A 17,905-nucleotide genomic window follows, 5' to 3' on the forward strand; every position below is an offset into this window, starting at 1 on the left:
CGAGCTTTCTTTGCATCCTCACCAAGTCCCACATTGTTGTCAATTTAAAGATACTACCCAAAGGAAGCCCAAGATAATTGGAAGGTAACAACCCCACTTTACACCTCAAAATATCCACCAACTCCTCCATTATAGGAACCCTTCCAACTAAGATTAGCTCACTTTTTTCAAGATTGATCTTAAGCTTAGAAATTACTTCAAACCACATCAAGACCCAATGAAGATGCAATAGTTGGTCCTTAGATCACAAATAATCAATGTGTCTTCCACAAACAAAAGATGAGACACCTCCACTCCCTCACCACCTCTACCTCCCACCTTAAATCCCCTCATCCCCCTCACCCTAACTTTCTTAAGAAGAAAGCTAAGTGCCTCTATAGAGATCCTTGCCTCAACCCTCTTGAGCTTTGAAAAAAACCAATAGGGGTCTCATTGATCAAAACTGAAAATTTGGCTGTAGAAATACACCAAGTAATTCACTCAATCCACTTATGGCTAAAACTCATCTTATCCAAAACTGCTAATAAGAAATTCCAATTGATAAGATCGTAGGCCTTTTTTTTATGTCTAACTTGCATAGAATGCCATTAGAACCACTCTTTAACCTCGAATCAATGGCTTCATTGGCAACAAGGACTGCATCAAGAATTTTTCTCCTTTCAACAAAAGCATTCTAAGAAGAAAAGATTACCTTTCCCACCACTTTTTTAAGTTTATTTGCTAGAACCTTGGCTAATAGTTTGTACAAGCTCCCAACCAAGCTAATAGGCATAAAATCCTTTAGATCATCTACACCACCCTTCTTTGGGATTAAGACCAAAAAGGTAGCATTCAAACTGCCCCAGGACAAAGAATTCCTTAAAGAAGCTCAACACCTCACTCTTGATAAAGTCCCAACAAAGATGCCAGAAAGCCATAGTAAACCCATTAGGACCCAAAGCTTTATCCCCATTCAAAGCTGATAGAGCTGAAAAGACTTCCTCCTCAAATAAAGGATGCTCCAAACTCCTCACGTCTTCCTGAGTCAAAGACTCAAAAGACAACCCATTAATGTTGGGTCTCCAGTCACCGTTTTCAGTAAAGAGATAACTAAAAGCGGTCACCCCCTCCTTAATCTCCTCCTCACCAAACAACCGGTTCCCAGTCACCCTTACTCTAGCAAAAAAATTCCTCCTATAATGAGCATTTGTCATTTTGTGAAAGAATTTTATATTTCTATCTCCCTCCTTCAACCATAATTCTCTAGATTTCTATCTCCAAGAAATCTCTTCAAACAGTGCCCACTTTTTAAAATCTTTTATAGCCAATCTTTTAGCCATAATCTCATCCCCCTACCAACGGAGCTTCCCTCTCCTTGACCTCATAAAAACCTAGCCGATTGAGAGCATTTGCCTTTCTATTAGCCACACACCCAAAGACCTCCCGATTCCAAATCGTCAAGTCCTTCTTCAGGGCTTTCAATTTGGAAGCTAAGACAAAATTGTTGTTGCCCGTAAAACTGTAACTCATCCACCTGCTTTTAATTAATTCTTTGAAACCATCCACTTTAATCTGCATATTCCCAAATCTGAAGAGAGTTTTTTCCCTCTTTAAGCCACCCTCATCTAACAGAATGGGTGAATGAATAAAGACCAGCCTCAGCAAGACACACTGCAGAAGCCCACAAAAAATGATTCTCCCACTTTTCTAACACTAGGAATCGATCCAACCTAGACATGGATTGATCATTTAAACCTCCACACCAAGTAAAGGCCCCTCCATTCAAAGGGATATCAATCAACTTCAACTCTTCAATAATCTCTAAGAATCTCCGCCTAGCTGCGGACTGAAACAATTCCTCCTTTCCCTTGGAAATCTGATCATGTTGAAGTCCTCTCTGATGCACCCTGGATCTCCCCACAAGCCTCTAATGTACCCCAATTCTACCGAAAAATCATCCCATTCACCCCTTAGCCCCAGCCCTTAAACCCCCATAAACAACCAAACAAACCCATCCTCACAGTTTTTAAAACAGTAAGAAACAAAGAAAGCACCTCCCTCCATCTCTAATAACTCCAACACCCTGTTATCCCGGAAAACCACAAGGCCACCAGCTGATCCCCTCGCTTCCACTGCTCTCCAATCCAAAAAACGACCCACACCAAGACTTCTAACCAAATGCCCCGACATTTCCTGGACCCTGGTCTCTTGCAAGCAGAGACCAAATCAACCTCCTGCATTCTGATTACAGACTTGATAACCTTTTGTTTCTCTTTGTCATTAACCCCTCTAACATTATTGAACAAAATTCTAATCTTCATGAGGAAACGGAAACCAAATCCCACCCCTTCTTTCCTCCTCACCTTTCTTTCCCTGAACTCCCTGTTGGACCATCATATTTCACCGAAAATTCCAACTTCCTAAGTTCTCTCTCAGTTTTGGTGCGAGAAGAAGTCTTGCTGACTTTAGCAACAAACAAGAGGGCCCTTCTTCCTTGCCTTCATTTTCCTTAACAAGGCTGTCATTTCCTTCTCAAAACCCTCAGTTGGCAAACCCAAGAACTTACTGAACACAGCCGACCTGCTCTTTGACCATTCAACTGAAAGATCCTTCCCACACTCTGGACCTTCAAAACCACCAGACTGAAGACTAAAGGCCTTCCCCTAAATTTCCACAACCTGAAATAGAGGGGTCTACTACACTGCCATCTTGAAGGACCATTTTTAAAGAACCCTCATCCTCGAAATGTGAAGAGACAATGAGCTTCCTGCACACCCCCTGCGTACCCTCCTCAATGCACTCAACACCCAAGAGCTCAGACCCACCCTCAAGAGAAAGAGAAGTAGAAGAAGAAGAGATCCCACCCCCCAGACCAAACCCGGAGGAAGAAGACGGACCTGGAGTGGAGGAGCATATTACAGTTATAAGGCGTCAGGCCAGAATTCTGTGGCTATGTTTGGTTTAATCCTGTAGTACTGGAATCTTCAAAAAAGGACAGATCTATTATCATATCACTACTGAGGACAAAGGAGCTCTTGACTTTTTGTTATGGAATGCCAGAATCAGAGAACTCAAGCCCTTTCAAATCCTTCCACAATTAAAAGCAATCTCTACTAAGCGAATTTCAGCATTTTAACTGATTTATATGGCCTAATAGGCCCTTTTATTTTCCCATTTCCACTAATAATAGTTGCAAGGAAGTTTTCTTTTTCTTTTTTTATCAAAAACAAATTTATTCATCATAGCAATGAGAGTGCTGACTGTTTATGAAAATATTCATTCATAAAGGCAATACCAACAAGTAACACTAATTTAAGTATAGGAAATTAAAAAATATCACTGGTATGTGGCATATTGAGATCGAAAAGCATATCATAAATTTCAAAGTAGAAGATTTCAGTAGATCATATGCACCTTAGCCCAAAGAGCCATCTCTACAACATCAATACCAACAACTTTGGGAAGACGACCCAACACATCTTTGCAGATATTTAAGATGCAAAGTAGCAGGCGATTCCTACAAGAAAAATAATAACAAGAAAATAAAAAAAATAGAGCAATAACTGAAAAACAAATATATATTCCTTTTTATCTATCAAAATATATATATATAAATCAAATACAACATATTTAGTTGTGTAATATTTCCCATATTCATATCCATAATAGTTAAAACTTATAATACACAGCAACACGCTTCATTTTATGGAAATTGATATATATCACAATTTGTATCTTATCTTGAGCATATCTAATGATACATATTTAACACATAATACAATACACAAACACTTTCAACTATTTTTCATAGTTTAAAAAAGAAAATTAAAAGAATTATCACATTAATTGTTTAAAATATATGGTTAAGGTTCCAAATTGATCATGAAAATGAGAGAGAAGGGTAAAATAACCCTACATGAAAGTTATTTTCTTTTTTTCAAATGTCATGTTGAAAGTTAAGTAATTTTTGTTTTTTTTAATAACTGAGTAACCTCCCATGGCCAAGCCCTTAGGACTCTCCATGGGGTCCCAAATCTCAAGGTGCTGACCACGCCCGCAACAACTAGCACCAGGCAAACTAGGGTATTTAACCAATGGCAGGATTTGAACCCAAAAACCTCACATATCCTAGCATTCACCCTAACCAACTAGATCACCTTGACAAGCTAAAGTTAAGTAAAGTTATCATTAGTTCCAAGTCATAAGGACAAGGAATATGCTTGTTTTGTTTGTTGTTAATCAATAGTCTATCTTGGAATTTCAACTTTCATCGATACCTCTTTGATTCGGTGATAGAAGAATTGACTAGATTCCCCTCTTCCCTGGGTCATGTGTACTTATTACCCTCCTTTACAAATGAAAGGATTTGCTCATTAACATCTTCACGGCTTTTCAATATTAGCTCATTTTACAAAGCTCTTTCAATTACCCTTTCATCTCCTATCTTCACCTTTTTGCTCAACCCAATGTTAAGACTTTTATTTGGCTTGTGACTAATAAGAAGGTTAATACCAATGACACACTTCAACTGAGGAGGTTTTATAAAGCTCTCAAGTTGAATCATTGTGTTATATGTGTGAAGAGTGGTGAAACGGTCAATCATCTCTTTCTTACTAGCACTTTGGCAAAGATTGCTTCACCTAGCCAATCTTGATTGGATTCCTCTTAGAGGCATAGCAGAAATGATGGGTATATCCTTTTGGGCTTTGCAAGCCTTCCAAAATGGAAGATTTTGTGACAAGTGGTCATATTATCCTTAACATGGTTTATATGGTTGGGGAGGAATGCAAGGATTTTCGAGGATAAATGGAGATTGTGGGTGCCATGTGGGGCTTAATTTACTTTTTCTCTTCCATTTAGACCCCAGTCACCAAGCCATTTACAAATATTTCTTTATTTCTTTTAATTTTGGATAGGAAATGTGTCTACTTCTCAAACAAGTCGTGGAATAAAGTTGTGATCGATTAGTCCCCCCTTCCAATAGTTAAACTTCGATGAATGTTCCTTTAATAACTCTGGTTAGATGGTATATCGAAGACATGATTAGAGATCACTTTGGTACAGTGTTGAGAGTTTTCTCTAAGTAGGCATTTGTTGCAGGCAAAAACTTTAAGCCTTTCCATGCTAACTATAGGGAGATTCTGCTGTTGTTATATCTTGGGTCATTAATAAGGAAAAAAGTTCATGGAAGTTTGACGATTGGATGTAACAAATCTTAGATGTTGTCAATGAACTAGGTCGCTCCCTCTTTTGGATTTCCCATTCAGTCAACCAAGTCGCAAACCAATTAGCCAAAAAAATGAGTTATGCATTTACCCTCCTTTTTGGGAAACTTTCTTCCCCGTTGAGCGTGTTATATATCTTTACTTTGTATTTATTTCCCTTAGTGGGGCTTGACACTTAGTTACTTTATAAACTTTTTGTACATCCTTAAAGGATTGTTTATCCTTCTTTTACTTATCTTTTTAAGATAAACAAAGACAATTGTTTCTATTCAAAAAAACAATTTTAAGTAAGCTTATCCTTACAACAAGTATTAGAGAATTTTTTATTTGAATGTTAACATTGAGAATAGTGATGATTAGTGAGTAAAAAATTTTATTTTATATATTAGTTTTATCTTTTTTTGGATTGCTTTTCCATGGGGAGGATATGCTGATGAACAATAAAAGTTGGAATTTTAGAGATAACACATAATAAATAAATAATAAAAAATAAATGGTTCCTGTAGGGGAGATGGTGGAGAATGAATTCTTCCAAAAAGGATTGGCATCCTTGAAGAAGCAATAGTGTCTAGGCCATGGCCTTGTGAGAACCATTTCCTCTTTTTTTTTCAATGTTCAAGAAGTACTATGGAGAAAGATTCTAACCATAAATATAACCATGAGAAAAGGAGACGATAATGAATAGATGTAGTATTTGCAAAGATAGTAAAGGAACAAAAAATCACATCCTAATCAATTGTGATAGGACAAAAAAGTTATGGAATCTTATTTTAGCAATTTTGGGTTGAAGTGAAGGAGACCTTTTTGAAATTCTTGTTAGAGTGTCTTAGGATGCAATGGAATGGAGATCATCACAATGTTGAACTTTTTAGATAGCCTTAAATGTGAATAGATAGGTCTCCTTGTGGGCCATCTTGTTCACGTGTTTTCTACCATTTTTTGGAGCTATTTGTAACCACTTGTGTACATTGATGTGCCCCTTTTTTTTGTTAGGCCTTGTTCTATTAATAAATTATCTATTAATATATATATATATATATATATATATATATATAAACATGCCTAGTTTGAATTCGGAACTAAAAATTATATCTAAAAATTGAACTAAAAATCATATCTAAAATTAAAAAAAGTTTATTTTGTGAATTTTTTTATGACAGTATGACCCTATATATTAACTCATATTATCTTAATTGGACTTTTCAAAACTCTAATATTTGATGTTTTCATATGATATGATATAATTTAACTCTTTAAATCCTACTATCTTTCATGAAATTGGTTATATATTACCTTATACTTCGTGCTTTCAATAAATACGTATATGTATATATATTTTTCTATTTATTTTCCACTATATAAAAAAACTTATAATATACAATACAAAAAAAAAATAGAAAAGTGATACATGATATGTTTTACAAATCAACAGCTATGTTGGTACCTGTCATCAATATTGCGCATTGTCCACTGAGGTGGAGCGACACTCTGGCTTCTGAGATTATCAAATCCCTATATGACATTCAATCAACAGCAAAGGGTAAAAGAATATGATGGAGAAACCACAAATCTAAGTTTAGAGCCTCAACAGGAAAAATTGAATTCATTTTGCCCAAGAGCTAGAAAACCTTTTCTCCTTATTTTGGATGCCATCAAGCAGTGTTTAAACCATCAGAACCTATATGGTATGCAGTGTTTTTCTATAGATACATGGAAAATGCAGCATTACCAGCATAAACGTACACCCACTGGGATCATTAGCTATAACTTCCACCTTGGAGAGATGCTTTAACTTGTACAATTTAGCAGGCTGCACATTCAAATGTTTTTTATGAAACTATCAGGCAAAAACATAATTTTCAAGCAGTCATAACCTCAAGGAAAATTAATAGCATATATATCTTTGAGCATGCTTTTCACTTCTTTTCTTTTCTGGCTTATTAAGAATGTTTCCTTCTTATTTTGTTCCTTTCTATATTGTAGTAAATCAAATTTTAAGTTTTCAAATGTATCATTTCAGCTGAAGGTCTAAACCATTTTCTGATTTAATTGGTAATGATGGGATATGTACGGTGCTGGAATCTTTTACATGGGAGATGAACACTAGCTCCTAGTTAATCCTACTACCCAGACATAGATACAAATCTAAAAGCACTTGCTGGATAAAGCCAGCACTGTAAAGTGCAAATTACACTGACTGAGTTTGACACACCCTTAGAGCCAGGAACAACAGGCTGAACGCCGCCCTAAGAGGAACTGGTGGAGCCCAATAAGAACTAGCAATCAAATCCTCCTTTATGCATATCTTTTTTAATTGGGTTTGAAAGTACATAAATTATACTTATATGACCATGATAGTCTTTGTAGATTGATTGAGTTCCAACTAAGGAGAGAGAGGTTGTTTTTTGTTGGCTCTTTTCTTTTTGTTTACCTGTGTATTTTATATACATCATGTGCACTTTGATGCGCCCTTTGTCAAGTGCTATTAATATATATTCTCGTTTTGCCCATAGAAAAAAAAAAAAAAAAAAAAACTAGTGCAACCCGCACCAATCAACTAAATAAATTAATCAATTAATAGGAGCAACAACTAATATTAATAAATATATATAGAAAAACTAACTAAGCCTCAGCCTGGATTGAATTTATAATGCCCAAATCCATAGCAAAACTAAGGTAAGGCTAGATATTCTGTCCTGGTTATAACTTATAAGGGCATAAATCATGATAGCAAGACTAACAAAGAATCAAACAGGACCTATGTTACCTGGATCATATATTGTTTAATATGCAAAATGAGAAGTACAATGCAGTAGAGACACATAAAACCAAGGTATGGTAGGGATACAATTATAAAAATCACATCACATGGCAGAAGCATGACAAGTCAGTTCCATCTGCAAGGGCATTTCTCTTTTTAACCAGCTTACGATTTAGAGAATCTGATATCTTCAACAAACATAAATTTTTCTACATCACTCCATTGGCATTAGTTCCCAAATTACTTTTGAATATCTGAGAGGTAGGAATATCTGGAGCACATCAATTGGCAAATCATGATGCTTCTCTCAAGAAACTTTTGTAAGTAACTACCCTCTCTTTGGGTATTTGTAAAATGTATTAAGTTTTGGGAGCTCTCTCTTACTCCTTCATATGTACTTCTTTTCTTGATGTTTCACCTCACAAACAGTAAGAATAAGAGAAAAAAAACAAAACAAAACAAAAATTGGACTGCTGAGGTATTGTTTAGATACACCTCTTGTTTTCTATTTTTAAAAACAAAAATGATAGCAACTTTTATATAAAATACAAAAACTCTTTGAGAATTGCCTTGAAAAGATAATGACTTTTAAAATCTGTTTAAAAAAATTGAGGTATTAAAAAGATTTTCCAACCTTAAATTGTAAAAAATTTTAAAATGATTTTTAAAGACATAAGATAAATACATACTTTTTATATAAGAATTACTAAATTTTATATAGAAGTTATTACCATTTTTCCTCTTTAAAAAACAAGAAGTGAATCTAAACGAGCACTAATTTAGTTTTTTTTTTAAAAAATCATAAAATGTACCATGGTTTGGATTCTGTTCCAGAACACATATCATTAGGCTACTAGGATTTTCTGGTAAGTCTGAGGACGATAGACAGGCTGACTGCAAGAGCACTCATACCTTACAATAGATGACAGGTGACCATCACTAAATGAAGCTTTATTTAAAGACCCAAGGCAGCTGAAACTTGTTATTCTTTGACTAAATATGACAAAAGAAATCAAAGAAATACCTCAAGAACTCCTCCAGTAGAATATTTTAAGACACGAAGAAAAGCTTTAGTACGCTGAGCCTTTGCTTTTGCTGCATAAACCACAGGCATGGATCATGACAAACAAATGCACGTATCAAAGCCATCATAGGAATTATTCTACAGTGTTGTAAATTAAAAGAAAAAAAAATCACCATCATCATCATATTTAATGTCATAACTTAAAAGTATTTTTACATTTATTATGAGAATATTAGCATCAGTGGAGGGGAACAAAATTTATGGAAGTATATCATATCGCATCTTAGAGCAAACAACAGGGAAAGGTCTTCATTGGTGATATCAAAACTTTTGAGTGACATATTTGTATATTGTGACCTGAGAATATTTACAATTGAGGTAATATACATGGATAAAACCCCCCTTGAAAAGTAACCTGATGAACCTGAATATTCCTCTTATAAGAATCAAAACAATCAATTTCTATTTAAAAACCAGTATTAGATGATATTAGAATTATCCATTCTCCAGCATCAGACCTATTAACCAAAGTACAATAGTTCTACACAATTATGTAACCATCATGACTCTAGCATACTTTTCAAAGTCCTGCAAATGGCCTTATGTGAAGGCATAGATGAGCTTTCTCATGCATCTCAAAAATTACAACCTCTAAACTATGAAATCTTTGATAAAACCAACTTCAATTTTGTCAAGTAAGGACAAACTAGGGAGTGAATGTCATCAGAATTTCTGCACCTTAAGGCCTTATAACTTATAAGTAATCAAATTCCTAATATCACAAGACTCTTTGTAGCACCATTCTTCCTAAAAGTGAAACCATTGAATTTGCATTCCCTTTAATCTTGAAATATTGCTATTTCAGGCATCAATTTCTGCCTATTTGATGTTGGCAACAATAGTTCTACTTATCTACAATCAACACCATTTTTTCAACTTACATTCGATTATCTATGTATTGTTGTTTGTCAGATGACATAATCACTCCAAAAGATCTCTAACTTGCAATACATAAAAGTTCCAATAAAAATAACGCATTAGGGTTTGGCGATCAAAAAGCACATCAACTCATCGATTATGAATTCTCCCCTGGAAGCTCAGTTCATCTTTAGCTTTCAAACAAAGCTAACAGAATCATATTTAATAAATAAATAAATGAGTTTTCCTGTGATTGAATTGTTGAGCAAGAATTGAAAATGAACAATTACATACTTGACAGTGCAAGAACCCTAGGTTTGGCCATATTGCGACCTAATTTGCCAGATTTGCCCCAGATCCCGCGGCTCTTGGCAACACGGATCGACATGACGATCTTCTGCTTGGTGCCCTCGATGGCCGCCTCGCAAGCTCGCCTAAGCTCCTCGTCATCAGCGCTGGATTTCGCCATTACTGTGTCTCCGCTCTTACACAATCAGCCCCGAAACGTCAATGTGATCCTCGATACGAGACGAGTCGGTGCTCTGCTCCTTAAATTAAATATGGATTTGTACTCTCAAGATTCAGGGGTGGTGAAATCGAATTAGTAACTTCTCCCAAATGAAGTAGCTCTTCAATTTAGATACACTCTGATCTTTGGAGTTCTACCTTAATTCAATCTACGCGATTCTTGCTGCCCCAAGGATGCAATGCCTACCTTTTGAGGTAGGAGGTGTCAGAGAGAAGGGATGGCAACGGGCGGGTCGGGAACGGATCACTTCAATCAATCCCCACCGAACCCAATTATAATTTATATATGTTCATTCGGTTATTCCCACACGGCCAGTGTAGGCATTTCCCGTACCATTGTGTTACACTGTTTTCCCATTTAAGAGAAATTACAGATTCATCCATCTAATCATTGCATGTATTTACTTGAATTATGATTTTTTTAGTTGAAAATAAGAAAAATGAAGGAAAATAAAAAATAGATTTAAAATAAATAAATTATTTTTATATATTATTTCAAATTTTTTTTATTCATTTAATTAATTTATATCAAGATTAAATAATTTAAAAATATACAAATCTCTTAATAATTTTAATTGTATTTAACTTTCTTTCATATTTTTTTATAAAAAAACCAAATATGAAAAAATTATTTTCCTCAACATTTTTTTTTCCTAATATTTTATGGAACCAAACATAACCAAAAAGAAAAAGGAAAAATATGTGATGAGAATGGAAAAAGATGTAAGAAATATAAAGTTTGATACATATATAATCTCTTCCCATTTATTTTTTTCATTTAAATTTTTTAGAGATTTTATAAATAACTAAATATTATGAAAATTTATAAAAAAAATAATTCCTTATTCTCTATGTTTTAAAAATAGAAAAATTTTAAATTAAAATTTCTTATTTAATTATATCTATAAGACAAAATAATATTCAACCTTGATTAGAGAAAAAAAAATCATTTTTTAAAACCTATTTATATTTCTTTCAAAACTCATCCTAGAGGAAATGAACATGGAAAAAATTTTAAATAAAAAACTAATGAATAAATAAATTTTTATTATTTTAGAGTAAAAAATCACTAATAAGCATGATTTTGCAAATTGTACTTTTAAAAATTATTTTCAAATTCTTAATTAAATACATTTTTAAGAAAATAAAATATAGAAATGAAAATTATTTATAAAAAAAAAAGAAAATTAAAAAATTTCCCCTTATTTTGTTAACTCAATGACAACTTTTAATAAAACTCTTATAATATCATTATTATCATTTATAAATTATGCATTCAAATTTGAGGTAGAAAAGTTATCTTAGAAGTTAGATCAAGTGATACACAAAATTCACAAATAATACGTTGTTAGTGGGACAACATTAAAACCCATCTTAATCGATTTATATACATGTAATTCATACAAGCAACATATCAATACACACTAACACAAAACATATCAATACACACTAACACGAAACATATAAGAAAACTCTTCCTTATTATTATTTTTTCTTTCATGACAAATACAAAACGCAAAGCATACAAGAAATTAAAAAAAAAAAAAAAAAAAACTTTCCTACTTATTTTTCCTTTCACAAATACAAAAACACCAAGCTTATAAAATATTACAATAATCACAAATATCAAGCTCGGTCACCTCTCTACATACATAATAACATCTATTGTTGTGCCAATAAAAGTTTTAATACAAACAATGTTAATTCAATAACACGAAGATAGAACAATTTACACAAAAGTACATAGAGTTTTAATGTGGTTCAACCAACTATGTTTACATTCATGGATGAAATAGAATCATTACACTATACCATAAAAGAATATTACAAATGACAACCAAATATAACTATTGAGTTCTTGAAATATCTTATAATCTTTAAGAGTCTATCTCCATCTTATAGATTTTTCTCTCCATGACCTAAAATATTTATAAAAATATTATAAATAACTTTCCTTATTCTATGAGGAAATATGATATCACAATAATAAATTAACTTAGAAAATACTTTATACAATATTTTTTACAAAAATGAATTTATACTAATTAAGAATTTGATACACTTTCTAATATATGATACAATTCAAAAGCTAACCAATAATTACAAGCAATTTTCATGGCTTGGAGATCCAACCTAGGTTCTACATGTCTTTTTACAATTTTATAAAGTTCTTAGCATTTCTAGAGGTGCTATTAAATGTTCCACATGCCTTAGTATTCCCCCTCTGGTGCTATAAAGTAACTTACGTATATTTATAGTCACTCGTGCTCATATTTATTTATGAATGTTTTCCACTAACATCAAGTTGCCCCATCGAAATACACACACTTGGATGCATAAGTTATTCTTGTAGTTGCTTCACATGTCAACCAAATAATGTCTTACCCTTACCTCAACCAAACATATCCCAATAAGTGAAGCTTAGTTTGTGCCTTACATGCTCCTCTTCTTTAAATCTACATGCATGCAACTATGTATTAACATGTCTCACTAAGCCACCAATTCCCTTCTCATCAAGTTAACCCTTCACTCAATGTCATAGCTTATTTCATCAAGTGTGTGTAGGATCCCATGACCTTGGTTATGCTTAAGGTCCATGTGTTTTGCATTGGTCACAAGTAACCCATGTACTAAATTACCAACATCCTATATCATTTTAGCAACATAGCCCACATCTAATAATGTGGCATCATCCTCTCGTGGCTCCGTGGACAAGGTCATATGTCTTACTTAAACTGCTGCATCGTTGGATGTGTAAAAGCCCTTGAGATGCCTTACACTTGTCTATGGAGGGTCTTCAATGTGCCTTAGGTGTGCCAATGCCTTGCTATGTCATAGTCAACTCGCTTAAGTTCCCATAAGTGAGACTACTATGCCCTAAAGAAAATTCTAAGCCTATAAATCCTTAATTTTGCTCTTAATAGCATGATATGTATATATTCATAAGTATCCTCATGCATTGTATTTTTTGAGGAGTATCAATGTTATCATTTCTTTATGTTCATAGGTAAACTTTAAGCTTTTCATCATTAGAATTTTAGCATTCAAGTCCAAGCTATTCCAACACATGCCAATGTCATGCTTTACAATAGCTGGGTGCTAATCGGATGTCTTTAACCATAGAACAAAGAAATATTTTTTTGTTAAATATATGATATCATACATCAGATAAGAGAAAAAAGTTGACAATATTTTACATGTATGAGTTCTTCTTGATCTTATAGACGTGTTTTAAAGTTGTGATAACATTTTAGTTGTAATATCCTACATCAAATAAGAGAATGGTAATTGTGAAATCCCATATCAAATAAAGAAAAAAAAGTTCATAATACTATATGGTAGTGGGTCATCATAAATGAGTAAGGATTTGGTTTAGGATTTGAAAAATGGCTAGCCACATGATTAGTTTAATCTTACTATCTCTAACATGCATGCTTGACAAGTCTTCTAGATGCAATGCTAATCTAATGAACAAGTGCAAGGTTGCTAGGCATGGGATTTTAAAATTTGATCAATATTGAATGCTAATACAACTCCATTTCGTGCATTTCGCTAGCCCATTCCACTCGATCCCCATCTCTAGTTACAATGCATGCAATATTGCGGATAACGAAATACCTTTTTAATTTCAAAATTTTTCAGATTGTGTAAATTCAAAGTAAACAATCACACTTTTAATGATACAGTGGGGCATGAATGTGTCATCGCATTAAACAATAAGATGTTATTCATCTATGCATATGCATGTGAGAGGGAAAAAATGTTTGAAAAAGTATAGATGAAAATACGACCTATAAAGATGGGGTTTGGTAAATAAATTTAATTTGAATTAATATAACTTAATAAATTAATTTAAATTATTAATTAAATGAAATATATTTAATAAAATAACTTAATCCAGGTAAAAATAATTTTTAAATATTACATTAAAATAATTAATTAATTATAAATCTTAAATTTCTTTTATCCTACTTGTTCACATTAACTAAGAGTTTCTTTTTACGTCTATACCTTATTTTTTTATAATAAATATTTTATAGATATTTCCCATGTGTATGATGCTTTTTGTAGGACCTCAGACGCTACCAATAAAAAAATATTTTATAGATATTTCCCATGTGTATGATGCTTTTTGTAGGACCTCAGACGCTACCAACTCTCCTAAAAGCAATTGCTTGTAGGAATTGCGTATACCCTAACCTTATAGTGCATTCACCCAAGCGCCCACAAAGGCAGTTGATGGACGCAGCCAACCCTCCGATCTACCAACAATCTCCCCCAGTGACACCCTTGGGGTTCGAACCCGTGACCCCGGCTTTGATACCACTTGTAGGACCTCAGGCGCTATCAACTCTCCTAAAAGCAATTGCTTGTAGGAAAGGTGCATACCCTAACCTTATAGTGCATTCACCTAAGCGCTCACGACGAACACAAGAGGAGTTGATGGACGCGGTCAATCCTCCGATCTATCAACACTTTTAATATAATTATTTTAAAATAAATTTATTAATTAAATTAACAAAGATAAATATTAGTTAAATTTATTAAAAATAATTAATTTTATTAAATAATCTTAATAATTAATTTTAAGTGAACCATTTAAGAATCATTATTAAATTAAAGTTCACTAGGTATGCCATGAGAGGTTGTCCACCCGTTGGTAGCGCAGACCCCAACATACTTACACTTGCACCAAAAAATCTGAAAAATATGAATGGTCCACGATGCTTAATAGAAATATGTGGGTCCGAGAAATCTTAAGATGGACGCCATGAATCTAGGCAATGGTATGTTTTTATTGGCACATATTGAGTAGGGAATGGACCAATAAGATTACACCTTATCCAATTTCTTATCCCATATGCAACTCACGAGTGGGGCATTCCATACAAGACACAGCCATTCCACTCAACTCACCCACAAACCTCTCATTTGTAGGAGGGAAGAGAAGGGAAAAGAAATATGGCAGCGTCCCTTCATGTAGCGGCGACGCTGAGGCAGCCGACTAAGGCCGGCTTGCCAGCTAAGACAGGCCTGCAGCTGAAATCTTCTCCGAGCGTTTGCAAGGCTTTTGGATACGACCCAGCCGGGGCCAGACTCACTTGCTCCCTCCAAACTCATGTCAAGGATTTGGCTCAAAAGTGCGCCGATGCCGCCAAGATTGCCGGCTTCGCTCTCGCCACCTCCGCCTTCCTTGTCTCGGTATGGCTGCTGAGCTCACGTTTCTAATTGTTTTTCATTTTTTATCCAAAAGGTCGGCGTTTATCCTGTCGGACGTTTGAACTGGTTTTCTTGTAGATGGCCACTGGCCATCACCCAACTCATGGGAATTAACCAGAATTAGAGTTTTCCTTCCAAAAATTACATTTGTATTAGCATGTGTGTAATTTGGCAATGCGTACATGGATAATTAACAGGGAGCAGGTGCTGAGGGAGTTCCGAAGCGGCTAACATATGACGAAATCCAAAGCAAGACATACATGGAAGTGAAAGGAACCGGAACTGCAAACCAGTGCCCCACCATCGATGGAGGCGTGGATTCCTTTGCCTTCAAAACAGGCAGTTACAACATGAAGAAGTTCTGCTTAGAGCCCACTTCATTCACTGTAAAAGCCGAAGGCGTCAGCAAGAACGCCCCAGCTGAGTTCCAAAACACCAAGCTAATGACTCGCTTGACCTACACCCTCGACGAGATCGAAGGTCCCTTCGAGGTGTCCTCTGACAGAACCGTCAAATTCATTGAGAAAGACGGCATCGACTACGCCGCCGTCACTGTCCAGCTTCCCGGTGGCGAGCGTGTCCCATTTCTATTCACCATCAAACAGTTAGTGGCATCGGGTAAGCCGGAGAATTTTGGTGGAGAATTCTTGGTCCCCTCGTATCGGGGCTCATCTTTCTTGGACCCAAAGGGCAGAGGTGGGTCGACCGGTTATGACAATGCCGTGGCCTTGCCGGCCGGAGGAAGAGGAGACGAGGAGGAGCTAAAAAGGGAGAATATAAAGGACGCATCATCTTCCACCGGGAAGATCACATTAAGCATAACCAAAAGCAAGCCGGAGAGTGGAGAAGTGATTGGAGTGTTTGAGAGTATACAGCCTTCTGATACTGATTTGGGGGCTAAGGTTCCCAAGGATGTGAAAATCCAAGGGGTCTGGTACGCCCAGCTTGAGTAGAAGGAATTTGAAGTGTATAGATTGCACACTGCTTTGCCCTCCCCTTTGAAATTGACTCGTCCTGCTTCATATCTCTGCCATACTCCACATAGTTGAATTGTTAAATGTTCGTTACTCTTACACGCCAATGCATCTCTGGGCAAACCTCCATTTTGAAGGCTATAATTGTTGTTCGGAAATCAGGTTTTGCTAAATGGTTCTATTACATCCATTGCTTAGTTAATTTCTATTTAAGCCTTCATACTGAGAGGCAACAATGGAAATCTTTTAGTTGGATTATCACACATCCAGCAACTTTGTGTGTTTGTGGGAATGAGCTCATGCTTATGGCTGGCCTCTAGCAGAAAATAATTCTTAGGGAACACAAACATGGATATTGGTTCTTGAAAACATATACGAAGGAAAAAAAAAAACGCAAATGCATTGATACAAAACCATAGAGCACCTCCAAGAGCAAGAAGCAGGGGCCTTTGGGTTCAGAGTCTCCATCTAACTAACATAAGTGGATTTGGATTTTTAAAGCTTGACACTATTACTTATCTAATTACCTCTTGCTCTTCACTCTCAAAAACTTACAGTTGATATTTTTCTCCCGTGTAAATCATTGTGCCACGTATAATAATCAAAATGAAAGGAAAGAAGGAACTATTCCAACTAGACCTTCTCTTCATCTTGGAATTGGCTGAGAGATCAATTAGGGAATCTCAGTTGCAGCTTTATGCGGTAAGTGGCATCCGCATCTGGTGACTGCTGGGCTGCCTCTGCAAAAGCAGCAAGACCACGAGCAAAGGCGAAAGAACCTGTTCCTCCTACCACAGTGAGTTCTTGTCTGTCCTTGTGGCTTAAATGCTTTGCTTGGACACTGAGGCTACCCGAATACTCTGGTGTATCAAAGGTGAGATAAATAATGTTGAATGCTGAATGTTCAAAGTGTTTGACAGGAAGTATAAAGCCTTGCGCTTGCCCAACAACCATGGAAGTGTTTTCAGGTCCCTTTGTGAGTGTTCTATGGAAGATGAAAGCTCCAGAATCTGATTGCAAAACCGGACGCCTTTGATGGGTTGGAATCAGAGGTTGCTGAATGTACAAGGACAGTGCCAGCCAAGGCCTTGTGTGGTGTTTTGATGGCTTTCTGTGAGCTACGGGTGAAAATAGCGCCAACAGAACCACTGTTAGAACAGCCAAAGAGACGGCAGTGCAAAATATGATCCTCGGAAGCATCATGCACTCTCAAAATTTTGACATGTTCAATTTGATTGGGCAATCACTTCAAAAACATTACCCATAAAATGCTCTT

At 35.3% G+C, this 17,905-nt stretch overlaps 3 protein-coding genes across 3 annotated transcripts in view; 1 reads left to right on the forward strand and 2 right to left on the reverse strand.

Annotated features, from left to right (window-relative positions):
• Nucleotides 1–10,773, reverse strand: part of LOC100255739 (exocyst complex component SEC3A) — a 48,060-nt gene extending 37,287 nt beyond the window's left edge. Inside the window, exons 1-5 of the mRNA XM_002283668.4 lie at nucleotides 10,202–10,773; nucleotides 8,990–9,060; nucleotides 6,934–7,014; nucleotides 6,649–6,716; nucleotides 3,394–3,496 (exon numbers count right to left, since the gene is read on the reverse strand). Of these exons, the coding sequence (XP_002283704.1) occupies nucleotides 3,394–3,496; nucleotides 6,649–6,716; nucleotides 6,934–7,014; nucleotides 8,990–9,060; nucleotides 10,202–10,376 (498 nt within the window). The 5' untranslated portion in view covers nucleotides 10,377–10,773. The remainder of the gene's footprint in view (nucleotides 1–3,393; nucleotides 3,497–6,648; nucleotides 6,717–6,933; nucleotides 7,015–8,989; nucleotides 9,061–10,201) is intronic.
• A 4,493-nt stretch (nucleotides 10,774–15,266) lies between these two features.
• On the forward strand, nucleotides 15,267–16,892 carry LOC100260811 (oxygen-evolving enhancer protein 1, chloroplastic). Its single transcript, XM_002283663.4, has 2 exons — nucleotides 15,267–15,637; nucleotides 15,853–16,892. Exons 1-2 carry the CDS (start codon nucleotides 15,398–15,400, stop codon nucleotides 16,606–16,608), a joined length of 996 nt encoding a protein of 331 aa, XP_002283699.1. The 5' UTR covers nucleotides 15,267–15,397; the 3' UTR covers nucleotides 16,609–16,892.
• Nucleotides 16,893–17,298: 406 nt separating this feature from the next.
• On the reverse strand, nucleotides 17,299–17,832 carry LOC100852474 (dirigent protein 6). The gene has a single exon (XM_010666334.2). The coding sequence runs from the start codon at nucleotides 17,830–17,832 to the stop codon at nucleotides 17,299–17,301; it is 534 nt and encodes a 177-aa protein (XP_010664636.1).
• Between the last annotated feature and the right edge of the window lie 73 nt (nucleotides 17,833–17,905).

This window comes from Vitis vinifera, chromosome 18, assembly GCF_030704535.1.
Source record: "Vitis vinifera cultivar Pinot Noir 40024 chromosome 18, ASM3070453v1".
Classification (NCBI taxonomy): Eukaryota; Viridiplantae; Streptophyta; class Magnoliopsida; order Vitales; family Vitaceae; genus Vitis; species Vitis vinifera.